General features: G+C 37.9%; 1 gene segment (V, D, J or C); it reads left to right on the top strand.

Moving 5' to 3' along the window:
* The window catches only part of LOC100062122 (T-cell receptor gamma chain C region DFL12-like), a 54058-nt gene extending 31636 nt beyond the window's left edge, over window positions 1-22422 (top strand). The window contains 9 exon segments of the C gene segment in view: window positions 6271-6600; window positions 10123-10182; window positions 10447-10494; window positions 13710-13769; window positions 14034-14081; window positions 18938-18997; window positions 19276-19323; window positions 19609-19656; window positions 21820-22422. Coding sequence covers window positions 6271-6600; window positions 10123-10182; window positions 10447-10494; window positions 13710-13769; window positions 14034-14081; window positions 18938-18997; window positions 19276-19323; window positions 19609-19656; window positions 21820-21962 — 845 coding nt within the window.
* The last annotated feature ends 513 nt before the right edge of the window (window positions 22423-22935 follow it).

The following is a 22935-nucleotide window of genomic DNA, read 5'->3' as shown; positions in this document are numbered from 1 at the left end:
AAAGAATACTTAAATCAATACCAACATGTGGGGTTGAAATATCATGCTTTCAATTAAAAATGTAGTTGACATTTTGTAAATTTTTTTAGAATTCATACTGTTGCATATTAATAAAATATAAGCAAGTGAGGCAATTTCCCTCAAATGTATTACTTGGTCATGCAGATGAGGTATATAAATGGATTAGATGTGTTTGCTTATTTTTTTACCTGGTTTCTATTCTACGCTGCATGAAAATGACTTTTACCATAAAATACGCTGTTAATAAGTATTAAAAGGAATGTTTAAAGAAAAAGCCTGCAATGCAATTATTTAAAACATAGGCACTAACCCTGTATACATAAGTACACTATTTAATGGTCAGCTAACTGCTACATTGAGAAAGTTATGCAAATGTGAGATTTATTTTCTCCTGAATAAAATGAAACTGAAAGGATCTAGCTAAGGAAAAGGGACAGCAGCTAAGTATAGCATTTTAACATGCAGAAATTTTTCAAATCATCATTTTATTTTCAATTTCTTTAATACAATGATCAGAAGTATTCTTATAAAGAGCAAAACTTTCTAAGATGAAAATTACATTCTTTAATATATTGACTAAAAGCTACAATTATGTAAATATAATGGATGACTGAAAAATTAGTCATTTTATATAATATGCTTTTTTTTGAGATAGGCAAATTTGCTGGGTTTTTTTAATGATTTTTTTTTTAACGTAGGCTGTTTTTGGTGAAGAAGATTGGCCGTGAGCTAACATCTGTTGCCAATATTCCTCACTTTTTTTTTTCTCTAAAACCTCAGTACACAGTTGCATATCCTAGTTGTAAGTCCTTCTATTTCTTCTATGTGGGATGATGCCACAGCATGGGTTCTTGAGCAGTGTGTAGGTTCGTGCCCAGGATAGGAACTGGTGAACCCAAGGCCACTGAAGCAGAGCGAGCCAGACCCTATAACATGCTTTTTAAATTGAAAACAAAGTATAAGGTTGGAGAAATATAGTGTCTTACTATCATAATAAGCAAAATACTATTTACTCTAAAAGCAGGATATATATAAAATTAAAATAAGCACATTATGACCTAATTGTATTTACAACATGGAAAAAACCATCAACATTGCTTGCTTACTAATTTACTATAAAAATCAGGAACTTTGCTATTTAGGTAGCACTTCTCAAGAATTTCTTTTTCTTTTCTTCTCAATTAAGAAATCTAATTCTTGAAGTCCCATTTGTTTATTCTTTCTATTGTTTCCCTCAACTGAGGAGTTGCAGTGTCCGAAAAGATTCTTTTGAAACTGATGTCAAAGAGTGTACTGCCTATATTCTCTTCCAAAAGACTTATTGTCTCAGGCCTAATCTTTAGGTCTTTGATCCATTTTGAGTTTATTTTGGTGTGTGGTGAAAAAGAATGGTCAATTTTCAATCTTTTGCATGTGGCTGTCCAGTTTTCCCAGCACCATTTGTTGAAGAGACTTTCTTTTCTCCATTGTAGGCCCTCTGCTCCTTTGTCGAAGATTAGCTGTCCATAGATGTGTGGTTTTATCTCTGGGCTTTCAATTCTGTTCCATTGATCTGTGGACCTGTTTTTGTACCAGTACCATGCTGTTTTGATCACTGTAGCTTTGTAGTACGTTTTGAAATCGGGGATTGTGATTCCGCCGGCTTTGTTTTTCTTGCTCAGGATTGCTTTAGCAATTCGCGGTCTTTTGTTGCCCCATATGAATTTTAGGATTGTTTGTTCAATTTCTGTGAAAAATGTTCTTGGGATTCTGATTGGGATAGCATTGAATCTGTATATTGCTTTAGGTAGTATGGACATTTTAACTATGTTTATTCTTCCAATCCATGTGCAAGGGATGTCTTTCCATCTCTTTATGTCATCGCCTATTTCTTTCAAGAAAGTCTTGTAGTTTTCATTGTATAGATCCTTCACTTCCTTGGTTAAGTTTATCCCAAGGTATTTTATTCTTTTCGTTGCGATTGTGAATGGGATAGAGTTCTTGAGTTCTTTTTCTGTTAGTTTATTGTTAGTGTATAGAAATGCTACTGATTTATGCACGTTAATTTTATACCCTGCTACTTTGCTGTAGTTGTTGATTATTTCTAATAGTTTTTCTGTGGATTCTTTGGGGTTTTCTATGTATAAGATCATGTCGTCTGCAAACAACGAGAGTTTTACTTCTTCGTTACCTATTTGGATTCCTTTTATTTCTTTTTCCTGCCGAATTGCTCTGGCCAGCACCTCCAGAACTATGTTGAATAGGAGTGGTGAAAGTGGGCACCCTTGTCTTGTTCCTGTCCTCAGAGGGATGGCTTTCAGCTTTTGTCCATTGAGTATGATGTTGGCTGTGGGTCTATCATATATGGCCTTTATTATGTTGAGGTACTTTCCTTCTATACCCATTTTACTGAGGGTTTTTATCATAAATGGGTGTTGGATCTTGTCGAATGCTTTCTCTGCATCTATTGAGATGATCATGTGGTTTTTGGTTTTCATTTTGTTGATGTAGTGTATCACGTTGATTGACTTGCGGATGTTGAACCATCCCTGTGTCCCTGGTATAAATCCCACTTGATCATGGTGTATAATCTTTTTGATGTATTGCTGTAATCGGTTAGCCAAAATTTTGTTGAGGATTTTTGCATCTATGTTCATCAGTGATATCGGCCTGTAGTTCTCCTTCTTTGTGTTGTCCTTGTCAGGTTTGGGGATCAGAGTGATGTTGGCTTCATAGAATGTGTTAGGGAGTTCTCCATCTTTCTCAATTTTCTGGAACAGTTTGAGGAGAATAGGTATTAAGTCTTCTTTGAATGTTTGGTAGAATTCTCCGGAGAAGCCGTCTGGTCCTGGACTCTTGTTTTTGGGGAGGTTTTTGATTACCGTTTCTATTTCCTTACTTGTGATTGGTCTATTCAGATTCTCCATTTCTTCCTGATTCAGTTTGGGGAGATTGTAGGAGTCTAGGAATTTGTCCATTTCTTCCAGGTTGTTCAATTTGTTGGCATATAGTTTTTCATAGTATTCTCTTATGATCTCTTGTATTTCATTGGTATCTGTTGTGATTTCTCCTCTGTCATTCCTGATTTTATTAATTTGCGATTTCTCTCTTCTTTTCTTGGTGAGTCTGGCTAGGGGTTTGTCAATTTTGTTAATTCTTTCGAAGAACCAACTCTTTGTTTCATTGATCCTTTCTATTGTCTTTTTTGTTTCAATATCGTTTATTTCTGCTCTTATTTTTATTATTTCCCTCCTTCTACTGACTCTGGGCCTTGTTTGTTCTTCTTTTTCTAGTTCTGTTAGGTGTCGTTTGAGGTTGCTTACGTGAGCTTTTTCTTGTTTAGTGAGGTGAGCCTGTATTGCGATGAATTTCCCTCTTAGGACTGCTTTTGCTGCATCCCAAATGATTTGGTATGTCATGTTCTCATTTTCATTTGTCTCCAGATAATATTTGATTTCTTCTTTAATTTCTTCAATGATCCATTGTTTGTTGAGAAGCGTGTTGTTTAGTCTCCACATTTTTGCACCTTTCTCTGCTTTTTTCTTGTAGTTGATTTCTAGTTTAATAGCGTTATGATCAGAAAAGATGCTTGATATTATTTCAACTCTCTTGTATTTATTGATGTTTGCTTTGGTTCCCAAAATATGGTCAATCCTTGAGAATGTTCCATGTGCACTTGAGAAGAATGTGTAACCTGCTGTTTTTGGATGAAGTGTTCTCTATATATCTATTAAGTCCATCTGGTCTAATTTTTCATTTAATTCTATTATTTCCTTGTTGATTTTCTGTCTGGATGTTCTGTCCATTGGTGTTAATGGTGTGTTGAGGTCCCCTACTATTATTGTATTGTTGTTGATGTCTTCTTTTAGTTCTATTAAGAGTTGCTTTACAAATTTTGGTGCTCCTGTGTTGGGTGCATATATATTTATAAGTGTTATGTCTTCTTGGTGGAGAGTCCCTTTTATCATTATATACTGTCCCTCTTTGTCTTTCTTTATCTGTTTTGCTTTGAAATCTACCTTGTCTGATATTAGTATAGCGACACCTGCTTTCTTTTGTTCATTATTAGCTTGGAGTATTGTTCTCCATCCCTTCACTCTGAGAAGATATGAATATGGCCAATAGACACATGAAAAGATGTTCATCATCGCTAATCATCAGGGAAATGCAAATCAAAACTACACTAAGATATCACCTTACCCCCGTTAGATTGGCAAAAACATCCAAAACCAAGAACGACAAATGTTGGAGAGGTTGTGGAGAAAGAGGAACCCTCATACACTGTTGGTGGGAATGCAAACTGGTACAGCCACTATGGAAAACAGTATGGAGATTTCTCAAAAAGTTAAAAATAGAAATACCCTATGACCCAGCCATCCCATTACTGGGTATCTATCCTAAGAACCTGATATCAGATATCTCAAGAGTCCGTTGCACCCCTATGTTCATTGCAGCATTATTTACAATAGCCAAGACGTGGAACCAGCCTACATGCCCAGAAACTAATGATTGGATAAAGAAGATGTGGTATATATACACAATGGAATACTACTCAGCCATAAAAAAAGACGAAATTGGCCCATTCACAACAATGTGGATGGACCTCGAGGGTATTATGTTAAGCGAAATAAGTCAGTCAGAGAAAGGCGAACTCTACATGACTCCACTCATAGGTGGAAATTAGTATATTGAGAAGGAGATCTGATTGGTGGTTACCAGGGAAAAGGGGGGGTGGGGGGAGGGTACGGAGGGGGAAGTGGTGTACCCACAACATGACTAACAAAAATGTACAACTGAAATCTCACAAGGTTGTAATCTATCATAACATTAATAAAAAAAAAAAAAAAAAAAAAAAAAAGAAATCTAATTCTTCTTTACTCAAGAAATTGCCCATTGAATCATATAACTCCAACTAACCCAATGAGAGTACGAGGAAAGCATTTGTGTGTCAATTAGAAATCAAATTGGAAAGAGTTTTAATATTTATAATTCCAATCACTAGATTCACAGTAATATGTAATCAGCTAACATTCCAGCATCCAAGTGACATGGCTTTATAAACTATGATATTGTGTTACTTGTTTTGACATTATGTCTGCAAGAGATTCTGGAACTGTGACATTTAATGTTACACCAATTATATATATACTTAATTCAGGAAAGAAAACAGTGGAGCTCTAAAACAGTTCAGCAGCATTACGGGATAGATACAAATTTTGGAGGAGACACTGAGAGTCAAAATATGATGTATTCTTCTTCAAGCTTGACTTGCAAATGAAATTCCAAAATAAAATGTGCTTTTGGTGAACATAGTGTAAAGTGAAGCAAAATTCTGATAAGTGCAGTACTTTATAAGATTAATAAGATAGCATTTCTGAAAATAGTCAATAAAATTTTTAATAAGAGTTTGTAAAATACTGCTCATTTGCCTCTAAATTCAAAGATTTATAAACAATTTGGAGGTGCAGCTCTAATACTGCACTACCCAAAAATTTGGAGTGGCTCAAATGTGAAATTGAGATGTTATATAAAACTATACATCAAGTAGAAGAACCTCATTATCTCAGAAGTGGGCATGGGATCCACATTTGAAACTAAAAGGTCAACGTGCTTGTCGATTACATGCAAAAGTGGATTCCCATTAGCAAGTTACCGTGCATCATTTTTTAAAAAAATGAAAAATTTCCTCCTCCTATTTATTTATAAGACAAATAAGCCAATCTGGTGCATCTGAGAAACAGTTAAATAAAGATCTAGATTTCAAAGAGTTACAGAACATGACAAAGTGTGATTTGGCTAAAAGAGCATAAGTTGCAAAATTAACGGGATGGGAAAAGGGAAGTACTTTAGAAAGGACTAGACATTCTCACGTGCAGAGACATCATCTCCACCACCTACCTACCCACCTTGAAAACACGCTCCATGATTATAGGACAAAAGAGATTTTAAAAATTTTGTGTGTTCATGACTGTTAGAAGTCTTGAAATGGTACAGTAAAAATTCATACCACATCTTAGCATGTGGAGAAGGAACAAAGGAAAAGTTGTAGTCCTGGCTGTGCCACTTAACAGCTGTGACTCTGGGCAAGTTATATAACCTCTGGAACCTCTTTTCCCATTGAAAATATGACCAATCAGTACTCGACCATGGTGAGCACTAATTCAGTGGAAGCTTTTCTTCCTTTTACCATGTCCTAGGTTGTTCCACACTGCTCAATGTTTGTGCATCTCTAATGATTGTTTTTAATTGCTATCCAATTTCCCCCCACAGATGGCAGCCTTCCTGCAGCCATTCCCCCCAAGCCCACCATTTTTCTTCCTTCAATTGCTGAAATCAACCTCCATAAGGCTGGAACATATTTGTGTCTTCTTGAGAAATTCTTCCCTGATGTTATCAAGGTATACTGGAAAGAAAAGAATGGGCATACAATTCTGAAATCCCAGCAGGGAAATACCGTGAAGACTAACGACACATACATGAAATTCAGCTGGCTGACCGTGACTGGAAAGTCAATGGATAAAGAACACAGATGTATTGTCCAACATGAGAATAATCAAAGAGGGATTGACCAAGAGATTCTTTTTCCTTCAGTGAACAAAGGTATGTATAAATAAATATAACCTTCCAAAACACTTTTTCTCCAAAGGGAATAGCCCACCTTTTCCATAAAGTATTAATGAAAAACAAATATAAATCTTTCTTAAATGTTGTTCCATTTATTGGCAGAATAAATAGTCCTTTTTCCCCCCATAGAATTAAGATAGTTAGACCTTGGAACATAAAAAAGAAAAAGAAAGATTTTACTTAACTTTTCTCAGCCTCAGTTTCATCAACCGATACTAAGTTCTCAGTGACTTTTTTTAGGGTTGTGGATTAATTAAATGAAACAAGATATCTGAAACGAGCTAACAATTTAGTACACAAGAAATGCTCAAACAGAGAGGCCCCTTTTGATCATCTTACTTGGTCAGGAAATAAGAACAATTATACAACTTTCAAGAATGTTCTACTTAGCAAGCAGAGTCACTCTCACTGTCTTCTTACTGTATTCAGAGTATAACCCAAAAGAATGCTATTAGGTGACAAAGTTGTGCTTATTTGATGCAGTCCAATCACGGCTCAACAAAAAATATAATAATTTTGACATTGCAATTTTATTATGGCCTTAGATTTTCTGCGTTTGTGTCTTATATGCCACTGTAAGGTAGGATTTCATAATTAGAGATTGGGGGAGGCTAATGTGTAAACACTTGCTTCCATTCTACATAATGAATGCATATCTTGCCATCGGTCAATGCGGCTCAATAAACATTTATTGCAGTACTGGCCTGTCCTAGGCCTGGAAGGGATGTATAGTTGAGTACACTGGGATGAATTACTGTCCCTAAGGAGGATGTCCTATTACAAGAGAAGACATTCTTTTATAATCACTTAATGTCTCTGGTGATTGAGGCATGATGTCCCTAAGGAGTCCTGGCAGTGGCCTGGTAATTCAACAGACTCAAGTCTTGAAGTCCAGAGTATAAGCACAGCAGACCAAAGTCTCCGAAGGGCAAATAAGAAGAAATCAGTTTGTACTTTTCCCTGTGGTTAATAAACCCCTTAGAAGCAGTGTGCAACAAATAGAGAACAAAACGTGTGAAGATCTTTTCTGTATACCAGTCCAAATTTATGAAGTCAGTCTTTCTCTTTTTACTTTTTTTTAAAGATTGATACCGGAGCTAACAACTGTTGACAATCTTCTTTTTTTTTTTTTTCCCCTTCCTTCTTCTTCTCCCCAAAGCCCCTCCCCACCCCCAGTACATAGTTGTATATTCTGGTTGTGAGTGCCTCTGGTTGTGCTATGTGGGACGGTGCCTCAGCATGGCCTGATGAGCCGTGCCATGTCCACGCCCAGGATCAGAACCAGCGAAACCCTGGGCCACAGAAAGGGAGCATGTGAACTTAAGCACTTGGCCACAGGGCCGGCCTCAGAAGTCAATCATTACCTTCTCTGCTTCATTGTTTCTTCAATGATCAAATTAGCTTCAAACTCTTGCCTTGGCTTTCTCCTGGGGCCATGATGAAAAGCAATTGCAATAGTGCCAATGAAAAGATTTGCTTTTGAAAACACAATGGTGATGTGCTTATTTATGCGTTGATTGTAATTTTTAATATCCTTTCCTAAAACTGACTCAAGTAAGATTTAAAAAACAGCCCTAATTTTCTATTTCTATAGCTAAGAACACAGGGGAAACAATCTATGCAAAGCACGTTTAATATAGCCACTGCTTTGAAGTGTCCTTTTAGGTTGTGATTTTTCTAGTGATCAGGGAAAAATGAAAAGTACGGTAAGCTGCCTGGTGATGATTATCATAGAGAAGTTTCAGTTCATAATGTGTTTTACTTGGCGTCTAATTTGTGAAACAAAAGTCTCCATGGGCTTCTCAGGGCAACAAAGCTAATGAGGACATCTCTGTTAACGTCAGCTTACAGCAAATTTCTAATACTGTTTCTTGGTAGTATCTTGTTTTTGATAAAGACTAAGAATATAACATCGAACCAGAAGTCATTGAAGTGATTCTGAAGGGATAAAACTAATCAGGTCCAAGTTTTTGACCAACCCTGATTGAGAGAGAGAGCTTAGCATACATACACAGATTTATAATGAAAAACCGTTACTTTTTTGTTTTTTCCTCAAGCAATGCATGGTAATAAAAGAGTTTTATTTATCTTTTAATGAAAAAGTCACTGTTAAGGAAAAGAAAGAGCCTTGTAAGACACATTAAAGTCAGTTTTGAAGATATTTTAACATCGATACATGATTATGCTAACATTCTCATTATCGGAATTTATTCCAAATGTTACACCTCAAACCCAGTGTTTTAGCCATCAAAAATATGAGTTCATTGAAGGCGTAAAACTGCATTCAGTACCAGATCTAAATGTACAAGAATACATGTAGTAGAAGGATAAACCAAAACAATGCTTTTGACTCTGTTTTCTTCCATTCAACAGTCAATTATCTTTTAAAAAACTTTTATCTCTGTATGTTTGGTGACATCTTATTCTTTTTCTTTTTTTTAACATTACAGAGAAATATCACCTTAGGTTGTATATATTCAGAGTACTAAATGCTGAGCTCCTGTGATGAAAATATCATTTGCTAAGAACATTTAACACATCTGAAAGAGAAGATTTTCTAGTGTCCACAATGATGGAATTATGGTGTTTCTCTATAGAATATTTTTGAGTTCTATGGGTTATTTTTACAAAGTGCTTTGCACATGCTCCATCTCATTGAATCTGCCACAACAATCCTTTGAATGCTGGCTCTGCCATCACTGATATGACTCTCGGCAAGTTGCTTATATCCAGACCTTATTTCCTCATTTGTAACAAGGAGTCCTTCATACAACTCATGTCAGTGTGACTGGAGCATTAAACGAGATAATGCACGTGAAGCATTTAACATAGTGCCTGGCACAGTAAGAATTACTCAGTAGCTATTAGCTTTATTCATATTGTTACCATGTCCACAACTCTAGGCAATCATGTGCTTGGGTTGGGGATACGAGGATGTGCACAGTTAGGAAAGCCCTACGTGCTCTGCTTTCCTTCTATTGGAAGTTTGCCTAAACCATATACGTTCAAACATGAGATTCTGTTGTGGATTCTCAGAGTTGATGAATTGATCGTGGTGGCAACTCTTCATGTCAGCAGCGTGTGCTGAAGACTGTAGAGTAGCCACATTTTCCGTTTCTTTTTCCATTAGACAAGTGTTTCGGCACCACTTCCTTTGTGACAGGCACTGTCCTAGTAGCTGTGAATACAGAGGGACAATAATATAGTCTTGGATATTACCGTCCAGGTGTGATAAATATGGAAAAATGTTTTCTTTATGAAGGTCAACATGCAGAAAGACAGCTTATGAATTAGATTTACTGAATTACATAGATTCACATGAACCAGTGCTGGAATTGTAGGGCTCATCATTTTAAGGACAGTCTCACTGTCAGCGGATTATGTGTTTGTGTGTGTGTGTGTCTGTGTGTCCATACACACACACTCATATAAACACATGCCCACACTATCGAGCAATGGGCATGAACGATTGACTAATCTTGCTCTCATTTCTTCTAGTTGTCCCCTCAATGGCCACTACTGTTGGTTCTACAACGGCTTATACGACAGAACAAAGCAGTAAGTCACTGTCTATGTCTGACACTCTGTCATACTGTAGGATATTTTCCCCTCCTAATCAACTTAACTTTTGTACTTCTCTGGTTTAGGATATAAAAGACCAATTATTGCTGGAATTGTGGGGCTCATAACTTTCTTGGTTTTAGTGACTGTCTCCTGTCTGTCTGTAGATTATATATACATACATATATAAGTACTTACGTACAGACACTGTCAAATAATGGGCCTGGACAATAGTCTAACACTTTCTCTCATTTCTTCCAGCTGTCACTCCTATTGCATCTACAACAGCTTCCCCAACAGAGCAAACTGGTAAGTTTTTTTCTCTGCTTGCCTGCATGTCATGCTATGGCATTTTTTCCCTCTTCATCAAATTACATTTTGAACCTCACTGGTTTATAGCAGACAACAGTAATTATCCCTGGAATTATAGGGCGCATATTTTTGATGAGTATCTCTCCTGTGGCTCTGTTGGCCGATTTTACATATATATGTGTATATATATATATACACAGAGAGAGAGAGCCATTTTAAATATGTATAAATAGATAAATCTAAATGTATATAGGTACACACAAGCAGAAACACACACACATGCATACACACATACTCATATATTTCAACTCTCGACTTATAGGTACACACAGTAGACTAATACATCTCTCATTTCTTCTATAGGTGACTGCTATTTATTCTACAAAATCTTATCTAAAAGATGAAAACCATTAATTTTGTATATGTTTCCCATTATTTCATGAGATAGCATTTGTGTCATCTGGATCAACTTAAGTTTTGAACTTCCCTATCTTAAGATAGAAATACTAGAATGGCTGGATTTTGTAGAGAATACCAAGTGATATTGCAAATCGATCCATCATTTCCTGGAGTCGTCTTAACACAGTCAGTGCTGGTTTGGGATGAGACGACTGTAAATTAGAGGGTGCCGTGATAGGCTCTGAATTATTTCCACAGTGGGCTTCCAGCATTTGTGTGGCTTTTGTTTCTAACGACTGAGGAACACATGATATCAAGGTGTTTCCAGATCTTTTTGTCTTTGGTCTTTGATAGTAGCTAACAACACAAACTGATACGTGCTGAGAGCTTCCTATACAGAAGGCGTTGTGCTGGGTCTTGCATGCATTTTTTTCGTCTAATTCTTATAATATCCCTAGGAAGTGATGCAATATATTTTCCCCATTTTATGGATGAGCACAATGAGTTAAAATTAACGACACTCCCTGCCACTTACCACACAGCTGGATCTGGGGATTCAACCCAGCCATCTGAATCACGACTTCATACACCTACTCAGTTCTTTCTTCTTCCTCTGCCATATGGTCCTAGAGCAGCAAACCCCAAACCCAAGGCCCCGAGACACGATGGACTCAAGGAGGGGGATGGGTAATTACACCGGCTTCACAGTATCACAGATTGGACTTGAACCCCAGTTCTTTTAATGATTTGTTGCATCAATATAGGAAAATTACATTTCCTGAGCAGGACTTTTCATACCTACCGAACAGGATAATTACACCTAACTCAGTTACTGATGAGATAAGTTCACCTATGTGGATTGATTTGCGTAGGCTATCTCATTGAGGTGGCACTGAAGCAGCACTAGCTTATGGCCCTTTTCCCCTATATGTGTACCAAGAAAGTGACTAGAAGCATTGGCTCTAGCCCTGCTGATCTTTCCTCCGTTTGCAATATCAGGAGGGCTCTGGACCTCAGCTAACACTTTCCCTAACCAAGGGCGAGGAGTTGTGAGCACATCACCTTTGAGATCCCTTTGCACAACAGATGCTAATGATTCTGGAGTTCTGACTGTTTGAAGATAAAGCATGTAAAAGGGAAATTTTCTCCGGACGAAACACAGTCCTGTGGTTCACTTAATAACTACTCTGACTCATCAAATGTTAAGTAATTAAACAAATAGAAATCTTTCTTAAAAGATTTTCCATTTATTGGTAGCATAAATGTCGCTCTATTTACCCATAGAGTTAATATATTATAGGCTTTGAACATAACAAAGAAAAAGAAAAATTACAGTTTACTTAACTTTTCAGAGCAGAGATAAATCTCCCAACATATTAAGGCCACAGTGGTGCTTTTTAGGGTTGGTGTATGAATTAAATGAAACAGGATGCGTGAAAGCACCTAGCACTCAGCACACTCGCAATGCTCAAAAAGAGGTTCCACTTGGGATGATCTTAGTTAATCAGGATATAACAACAATTATACATTTTACAGGAATGTTCTTCTCAGCAAGCAGAGTCAGTCTGCCTTTCATCTTGCTATACACAGAGTGCAACCCCCAAACAATGCTATTAGGTGACCACATGGTGTTCATTGGGGGGAACCAGATGGTAACTGAACAGAAAGTCAGATAATTTTGCCACTGCAGTTTTAGAATGGTCTTAGGTATTCCAGGTTTGTATTTTTTTTAACCAGCGCAAGGTAAAATTTCATAACTAAAGATTGGGTAACACTACTGTGTACACACATACTTCTGTTCTGCTTAATGAATCTATTTCTTGCCATTGGTAAAGGCAGCTCAACAAATTATTCCAGAACTGGCCTGTGCCAGGCCTGGAAGGGATGTGTGGACGAGGACACTAGGAAGAATTACCATCCTAAGGAGGATGTATTACTGTAAGAGAATAGATTCTCCTCTTAATAACTCAGGGTCACTGGTGATTCAGGCATGATGTCTCAAAGGAGTCCCTTTGATGCAGATGCTGCACATATTTAGACAGTGTGGGCAGAGGGCTGAACGTTTCTTGGTCTTGGCAGTCTTCCGCTAACAGTCTAGACTTTGGACTTAAAGTCCTGAGTATGAACACAACAGACCAAAGCCCCCGGGCACATATAAATAAGAGGGAATCATACTGTTGTCGCATCCACAGACCCCAGAACTCCAGAAAATCTTGGGCGTGAGTTGGGGATGTTGGGATATGCATGCTCTGGAAAGGGGTATGTGAGTCATTTGCTCTCATGGGAAAGGTGCCTAAAACAGACACCTTCAAATGTGACATTCTGTTGTGGATTCTGAGAGTTAGCTAATTGATTTTGGTAGCAACTCTTCATGTCAGGAGCGTGTGCTGAAGACCGTAGAGTAGCCACATTTTCTGTTTCTTTTTCCATTAGGCAAGTATTTCCCCATCACTTCCTTTGTGACAGGCACTGTCCTTGTAGCTGTGAATACAGAAGGACAACAATATAGACTTGGATATTACCGTCCAGGTGTGATAAATATGGAACAATGTTTTCTTCATGAAGGTCAACATGCAGAAAGACAGCTTATCAATTAGATCTATTGAATTACGTAGATTCACATGAACCAGTCCTGGAATTGTAGGGCTCATCATTTTAAGGACAGTCTCACTGTCAGCGGATTATGTATGTGTGTGTGTGTGTGTGTGTTTGTTTGTGTGTGTGTGTGCATACACACACTCATATAAACACATGCCCACACTATCGAGCAATGGGCATGAACAATTGAATAATCTTGCTCTCATTTCTTCTAGTTGTCACCTCAATGGCCACTACTGTTGGTTCTACAACGGCTTATACGACAGAACAAAGCAGTAAGTCACTGTCTATGTCTGCCACTCTGTCATACTGTAGGATTTTTTCCCCTCCTAATCAACTTAACTTTTGTACTTCTCTGGTTTAGGATATAAAAGACCAATTATTGCTGGAATTGTGGGGCTCATAACTTTCATGGTTTTAGTGACTGTCTCCTGTCTGTCTGTAGATTATATATACATACATATATTCGTACTTACGTACAGACACTGTCAAATAATGGGCCTGGACAATCGTCTAACACTTTCTCTCATTTCTTCCAGCTGTCACTACTATTGCACCTACAACAGCTTCCCCAACAGAGCAAACTGGTAAGTTTTTTTCTCTGCTTGCCTTCATGTCATGCTATGGTATTTTTTTCCCTCTTCATCAAATTACATTTTGAACCTCACTAGTTTATAGCAGACAACACTAATTATCCCTGGAATTGTAGGGTGCATATTTTTGATGAGTATCTCTCCTGTGGCTCTGTTGGCAGATTATATATATATATATAGAGAGAGAGAGAGAGATAATATAATATTTATATTATACATATAAATATGTATAAATAGATAAATCTAAATGTATATAGGTACACACAAACAGAAACACACACACATGCATACATACATACTCATATATTTCAACTCTCGACTTATAGGTACGCACAGTAGACTAATACATCTCTCATTTCTTCTATAGGTGACTGCTGTTTGTTCTACAAAATCTTACCTAAAAGATGAAAGCCATTTATCTTGTGTATGTTGGCCATTATTTCACGAGATAGCATTTTTGTCATCCTGAGAAACTTAACTTTTGAACTTCCCTATCTTAAGATAGAAATAGTAGAATGGCTGGATTTTGTAGAGAATACCAAGTGATATTGCAAATCGATCCATCATTTCCTGGAGTCGTCTTAACACAGTCAGTGCTGGTTTGGGATGAGACGACTGTAAATTAGAGGGTGCCGTGATAGGCTCTGGATTATTTCCACAGTGGGCTTCCAGCATTTGTGTGGCTTTTGTTTCTAACGACTGAGGAACACATGATATCAAGGTGTTTCCAGATCTTTTTGTCTTTGGTCTTTGATAGTAGCTAACAACACAAACTGATACGTGCTGAGAGCTTCCTATACAGAAGGTGTTGTGCTGGGTCTTGCAAGCATTTTTTTTTGTCTAATTCTTATAATATCCCTAGGAAGTGATGCAATATATTTTCCCCATTTTATGGATGAGCACAATGAGTTAAAATTAACGACACTCCCTGCCACTTACCACACAGCTGGATCTGGGGATTCAACCCAGCCATCTGAATCACGACTTCATCCACCTGCTCAGTTCTTTCTTCTTCCTCTGCCATATGGTCCTAGAGCAGCAAACCCCAAACCCAAGGCCCCGAGACACGATGGACTCAAGGAGGGGGATGGGTAATTGCACGGGCTTCACAGTATCACAGATTGGACTTGAACCCCAGTTCTTTTAATGATTTGTTGCATCAATATAGGAAAATTACATTTCCTGAGCAGGACTTTTCATACCTACCAATCAGGATAATTACACCTAACTCAGTTACTGATGAGATAAGTTCACCTATGTGGATTGATTTGCGTAGGCTATCTCATTGAGGTGGCACTGAAGCAGCACTAGCTTATGGCCCTTTCTCCCTATATCTGTACCAAGAAAGTGACTAGAAGCATTGGCTCTAGCCCTGCTGATCTTTCCTCCGTTTGCAATATCAGGAGGGCTCTGGACCTCAGCTAACACTTTCCCTAACCAAGGGCAAGGAGTTGTGAGCACATCACCTTTGAGATCCCTTTGCACAACAGATGCTAATGATTCTGGAGTTCTGACTGTTTGAAGATAAAGCATGTAAAAGGGAAATTTTCTCCTCAGAAGAGACTCAGTCTTGTTCACTGAATAATTAGTCTGGCTCACCATCATTACCATTAATTAAACAAATGCAAGTCTTTCTTAAATGTTTCTCCATTTATTGTTATCATAAATGTCTTTCTATTTCCCCATACAATTAAAATAGTATAGATTTCGAGCATAACAGAGAAAAAGAAAAAGTAAAATTTACTTAACCTTTCAAAGACTGAGATTCATCCTGCAAAATATTAAGGTCACAGTGGAGTTTTTTAGGGTGGTTGTACGGATTAAATGAAACAAGATATGCGACCGCACCTAGCACTTGGCACGCAAGAAATGCTCAGAATGAGATTCCACTTTGGATGATCTTAGTTGATCAGGAAATAAGAACAATTATACGTCTTCCAGGAATGTGCTAATCAGCAAGAAAAGTCGCTCTAACTTTCATCTTGCCATACACAAAGTATAACCCAAAAACAATGCCGTTAGGTTACAAAATGATGTACATATGAGGGAGCCAGATGGCAGCTTGACCAAAAGTCAAATAATTATGCCTGTAAATTTTTTATCTTCTTAGATTTTCCAGGTTTGTATTTTACCTAACAACGCACGGTAAAATGTCATAATTAAAGATTGGGTGAGGCTAACATGTACACACATACTTTCATTCTACATAATGAATGCGTTTCTTGGTAAATAGAGCACAACAAATGTTTATTGCAGAACTGGCCTGTGTCATGCCTGGGAGGGATGTGTGGATGAGTACACTGTGATGAATTACCGTGCCATGGAGGATCTGTTTTAAGAGAATAGATTCTCTTCCTAATCACACAAAGTCACTGGTGATTCAGGCATGATGTCCCAAAGGAGTCCCTTTGTTGCAGATTCTGTATAATTCAGACAGTGTGGGCAGAGGGCTCAATGTGCCGTGGTCCTGCATTTGGTTCTGTAACTGTCTAGATTCAGGACTTAAGTTCTGAGTATGAACACAACAGACCAAAGGCCACAGAGCACCTATAAACAAGGAGAAATTGAGTTATACATTGCCTGTGGTTAACAAGCCCTTTTGAAGCTGTAGGGAGCAAGCACATAACAAATTCTGTGAAGACCTTTGCTGCGTACCAGTCTGAAGTAGGAAGGCAGTCTTTATCTTCTCGGATCCTCAGTTTCACCAGTGAAATTAGGTAGGAAAACTTGCCTTGGCTTTCTCCTGGGGCTGTGACGAAAAGCAAATGAAATATTTTCAGTAAAGACACTTGCTTATGAAAATGCTACATAGACGTATTTACTTATGTATTTATTGTATTTTTAATTACCTTTCCTAAAACTCTCTAAGGAGACATTAAAACAACAGCTCTAATTTAGTATTTCTATAGCTAAGAAGTAGAGGGGAAGCGATGTATGCAAAGCACAAATTTAGTATAACCACTGGGCTGAAGTGTCCTGTTAAGTTGTGATTTTTCCAGTGATCAGGGAAAAATAAGTATAGTAAGTTCCATGGTGATGATCATCATAGAGAAGTTCAGTTGGTCATGTGTTTTATGTGGCACCTAATTTCTGAAACAAATGTCTGCATGGGCTTCTCAGGGCAAGACAGCTAATAAGCACATTTCTGTTGATGTCGTTCTACAGTTCATTTATAAAGCTGTTTCTTGAAAGTTTCTTTGTTTTTGATAAAAGCTTAGAATGTTGCTTGAAAGGACAAATCAATGAAGTGTCTTTGAAGAAGATAAAACTAGTCTGGTACAAGTTTTTGACCAAGCTTGGTTGAGGAAGAGCACTTAGGATGCATACACAAATTTTATTATGAAAAGTGTTTACTTTATTGTTTTTACTTCAATCAGTGGATGGTAATAAGAGAGTTTGATTTATCTTTTGATGAGTAAGTCATTGTTAAGGAAAAGAAAGAGACTCTTAAGAAATGTTAAAGTCAGTTCTTGAAGATATTTTAGCTTTTAAATATGATTATGCTATCATTTCATTCTTGGAATTTATTCCAAATCTTATATCTCATGTCCAGTTTTAACGCCATCAGAAAGAGGTTTCATTGGGCGCATAAAATTTCATACCAGAATGACATCCATATGAACAGGAACACATCTTGTGGAAAAAGCATAAACTAAAACAATGGTTTCAAATCAGTTTTCATCCATGAAATAGTCTTTAAAAAAATTACCTTTATACGTCTTCCTTCTTTTTTTTGACATTGTATATAAGTCTCACCTCATGTGTATATTATGAGAAGTATAAATGTGACTTGACCTGTCTTTCTATGTTTGGAAAGAATTGCACTGAAATGCTTAGCTCCTGTAGTAAGAAATTCATTTGCTAAGAATATGTAACATATCTGGAGAGAAGAAAATGTTTGTATTGTCCGCATTTGGAATTATTTTGTTTCTCTATAAATAATTTTTCTATTTCTATGGGTTATTTTTACAAAGTACTTTCCACATGATCTATCTCACTGATCTGCTACAAGGATCCTTTGAATGCTGGGTCTGCCATCACTGGTATGACTCTTGACAAGTTACTTATACTCTCAACCTTGTTTCATCATTTGCAACAAGGACTCCTCCAAACTACAACTCACTTCAGTGTGACTGGAGCATCAAATGACACAACGCATGTGGAGCATTTAACATAGTGCCTGGCACAGTAATAATCACTATTAGCTTTTATTCATATTGGCGTCACGTCCAAAACAGCACTACTCGAGAAATCACGTGCCTGAGTTGGGGATGCAGTGATGTGCACAATTTAGAAACGTGTGCATGCTTGCTTTGCTTTGTGAGAAATTTGCCAAAATTATATTCCTTCAAACATGAGATATAGTTGTGGATTCTGAGAGCTGGTGAATTGATTTTGGTAGCTACTCTTCACGTCAGCAGTACGTGCTGAAGACTAGAGTAGCGACATTTTCCATTTATTTTTCTGTTTGACAAGTGTTTTCCCATCCACTCGTTTGTGGCAGGTGCTGTGCCAGGAGCTGTGAATACAGAAGGAAAGCAAGACAGTCTTGAGTATAACCATTCAGTTGTGACAAAGGAAAACAAAATGTATCTTTTATAAAGGTCAAGATTTTCCTGTGCACAAACACAATACATGAATTAGATCCACTGAACTACAGAGAATCAGATGACCTATGCCTGGAATTGTAGGGTTCATACTTTAAAGGACAGTCTCACTCTCAGCGGATTATGTGTGTGTGTGTGTGTGTGTGTGTGTGTGTGCGTACACACATACTCATATAAACACATACACACACTATGGAGCAATGGGAATGGATAATTGACTAATCTTGCTCTCATTTCTTCTAGTTGTCACCTCAAGGGCGACCACTATCGGTTCCACAAAGGCTTACACGACAGAGGAAAGCAGTAAGCCAATGTCTATATTTGCCTCTCTGTCATGCTATAGGTTTTTTTCTGTCCTCATTAACTTAACTTTTATAATTCTCGGGCTTAAAATACGAAAGACAAATTATTCTTAGAAATGTGGGGCTCATAATTTCATATTTTTAGCGACTTTCTCTCCTGTGTCTCAGTAAATTATATATATATACACACATATGTATATGTATATATACATTTATACACACACACTGTCAGATTATGGGCATGCACAATTGACTAATACTTGCTCTCATTCCTTCTAGAGGTCACTGCTGTTTTTTCTGCAAAAGATTTCTCAAAAGAGGAAAGTGGTAAGTTTTTGTTTGTTTTCCTCCATATCATGCTGTAGCATTTTTTTCACTACTAATCAAATTATCTTTGTAACTCCCCTTCTACTTAGTTGAGAAGACCAATTATTCCTGAAATTGTGGGTCTCATATTTTTATGAATTTATTCCCAGTCTGTTGGCAGATTTTACATATATGTGTGTATATGTGTATATATATGTATACAGACACACATGCAAATACATATATATCACACTGTTAAATCATAGGCATGAAGAATTGACTACAACTTGTTCTTATTTCTTCTAGAGGTCCCTGCTATCAACTCCACAAAAGCTTGTTGGAATGGTGAAAGCAGTAAGTTTTTGTATATGTTTGTCTTTATGTCTTGCTGTAGCATTTTTTTCTTCTTGATAAACTTCACTTTGAAGGTAGAAAAACAAGAAAGGCTGGATGTTGCAGAACAGACAGAGTGATATTTTAAATCAATGCATCACTTCCTAGGAGTCATCTAAACACAGTAAATGCTGGTTTAGGGATGAGATGACTGCAAATTAGAGTTCAGTGACAGGCTCTGAATTATGTCAACAATGGACTTCATTCATTTGTGTGGCTTTCGTCTGTAATGACTGAGGGATACATGATAATAAGCTGCATCTAGAATTTTCTTTTTTAAGTCTCTGGTCCTTCCCAGCACCTAAAAACAGGAACTAAGGATACTGAAAGCTTCATATACAGAAGGCTTAGTGCTGGGTTTTGCATGCATTTTCTTGTTTAATTCTCATAATACTCTCATGAAGTCGTAGAACATGTTTTCCCCTTTTACAGATAAGGGCAATCAGCTAAAATTAATAAGTACCTGGCACCATGCCACACAGCTAGATCAGGAGTTTCACACCAGCCATCTGAATCCAGAGTTCATACACTTACTCAGTTCTTTCTTCTTCCTCTAAGATACAGTCCTAGAACAAGAAACTTAAAGCCAAGTACCTGAGACAGGATGGACACATGGTGGGGGGTGGCTCAGTGCACAGGATTCACAGTATCACACACTGGACTTGATCCCAGTTCTTTTAATGATTACTTGCATCCATATAGGAAAATTACTTATATTTTCTGAGCAGCGCTTTTCTCATCAGCTAACCAGGAATAATTACACCTAACTCAGTTATTGAAGAGATAATATCATCTATGTGGAATGTCCAGCATAGGGTATCTCATTTAGCTGGCACAGAAGCAGTGCTGATTTATGGCCCTTTCTCTCTACGTATGTACAAAGAAAGTGACTAGAAGCATTGGCTCTAGCCCTGCTGATCTTCCCTTCTTTCCCACATCAAGGGGGCTCTGGCCCTCTGCTAACACCTCACCTGAACAAGGGCAAGCTGTTATGAGCACATCACCTCTGAAATCTCTTTCCACAAGAAGTACTAATGATGCTGGAGTTTTGAATCTACGAAGATACAACATGAAAAAGGGGAATTCCACAGGAAGAGACTCTGCCTTGTGGTTCATTGAATAGACAGTCTGGTTCACTATCATTGTTGTTATTTCTTGACTTCACTTATTTCTTGAAAAACTTCAAAGGGTATTAAGTGCAAATATCCTATAACACCATAGCCACAATGAGGGACATTTAGGAAGGACAGGTGAGTGGGCCACGATTTCCTAAAGTTTCAGAGAATTTGGATTAACTGCTTTCTCCATGTTACATAATACCCTCTTTACTCAACCTCCCGCCCACCCCACTGTGAACGCCACCAAATTTCCATGGATTGTATTCTTGATAGGAATCTCAATGTATACACAACGTGTATTGACTCAGTTGTGTCTAAATCAGAGTCTCACTTTATATTTATGCATAACCTTTTGATGTCTGAGGCATTTCTTGCATTCGGAGATGCAGAATGACAGAATGGCTAAGAATGTGTTCTTTAAAGTCATGGAACTGGGGTGAAATTTTGGCTTCTGTTACTTACTAAATGCATGTCATGAGGCAAATTACCTCTCTCCATCATCAAATTGTTTGTGAAATGGGAATGAAAATAATGGTATCATAGGTTATTATAAAAATTAAATAAGATTAAAGCTTTGCATGCAAAGCTCTCAGAATGAGTGTTTGGCACTTGCTTAGTAGTTAAGGAATATTAGCTATTATTATGGCTTTGAGACTTGGTGGGGTGAAGAAATGCTAAAAGCTATTTATCACAAATACTTTTCTCCCATTGGATTCATTCATTAAATATGCAACCTCACTTTTTTATTATGGAATATTCTAAGTGAATTTAGCAGAGGTTGTTGATCGACATAACTTGTCAACTGTATTCCGAGTCATCTTATTGTTGTTGTTGTTGTTGCTGTTGTTGTTAGTGGGGGTAGGGTACCTGTTTACTCTTGGGTTTGATAGTGCAGCGTGTCAAGGCAATGTAGGTCGTTAGAAATAAAGAACTGTGACCACCTTCCAATTCATATGTCCCATCCTTTCAAAAGGACAGGTGAATCTAATCATATGACTTCTCTTAGACGCCCTGCAGCTGCAGCTCAGCAGCACTTTGGCCTGTTACGCCTACCTCCTCCTCCTCATCATGAGCGTGGTCTACTCTGCCATCATGGCCTTCTGTCTGTTGAGGAGAGCAGCAGTCTGTGGCAACGGAAAGAGTTTGTAACAGCTGGTGGCACAAAGAAGGCAACTTTCCTCCATTGTTTATTTTCCCTAAAACTGTCTGCCAAGGATCTATTTGGGGTTTCTCTCTTTGTATGGGTTATTTCAGTTCATGGGGTATTTTTCTGTTATATCAACGTTAGAAAATAGTTTTCTAAACCACTGGGCAACCAGAAAATCTTATTCTGTAACAACGAGTTCTGCCATTTCTCAGGGGCAGGGCCACAGGGTCGTCTTTCAGCATCACACTCTCCAGCATCTCCATCAGCTCCTCCAGGACTCAAATAATCATGCCTTCTGAGTACAGACAACATGCAGCTCTAGTTATGTCCCTTAGGGCCATTAAACCAGATGACCTCCTTGAAGCCTTCCATTTTACACATCCTTAAGCTACCATTGTTGTTTCTTGAAAAGTCTGTACATTGTTTTTCATAATAGGCACAATAAAAGAAATCAAGAGTCTACTTTTGTCTATGTGTCCTTTGATTTGGTGAAATCTAACTGAAAGTCCGAGGTAAGAAACAGCATGACACCTGAGCAAACAAGTCCAACGTTGGCTGTGATGATAGTCAATACTACAGTTCTAATTCTTTCCCTGAGACAGTGGTCATGGTGCTGTCTTTGGGGCATTTGCTCCAAGAGGAGCCACAGTCAAATGAAGGCACCCAGGTTTCTTCTCTTTCAAGGATCACCAGATTCACACTCATTTGGTTTGGGACATTCCGATGGGGTCACCATAATGTCTAGCACGACTTGCACTGTGTGTGCTCAGCTCTACACTAGTGTTTCCCAAGGACTGTGTTTCCTGCTCCTCACAATAACCACATGAGACCTGCGGTCACACCAAGAGGTATCGCAGTGGAGGGATTAAGCCACTGGACTCTGAGCCCTGAGTGCCTGTGTTTGAATCCTGGGTCTGGCATTAGCATCTGTGACCTCAGGGAAGCCTTTTGGACTCTCTGCATCTGTCCCTCCTC

The sequence above is a fragment of the Equus caballus genome, chromosome 4, assembly GCF_041296265.1.
Source record: "Equus caballus isolate H_3958 breed thoroughbred chromosome 4, TB-T2T, whole genome shotgun sequence".
Classification (NCBI taxonomy): Eukaryota; Metazoa; Chordata; class Mammalia; order Perissodactyla; family Equidae; genus Equus; species Equus caballus.
The sequence above is the reverse complement of the archived record's forward strand: the minus strand, read 5'-3'. Positions and strand labels throughout refer to the sequence as shown.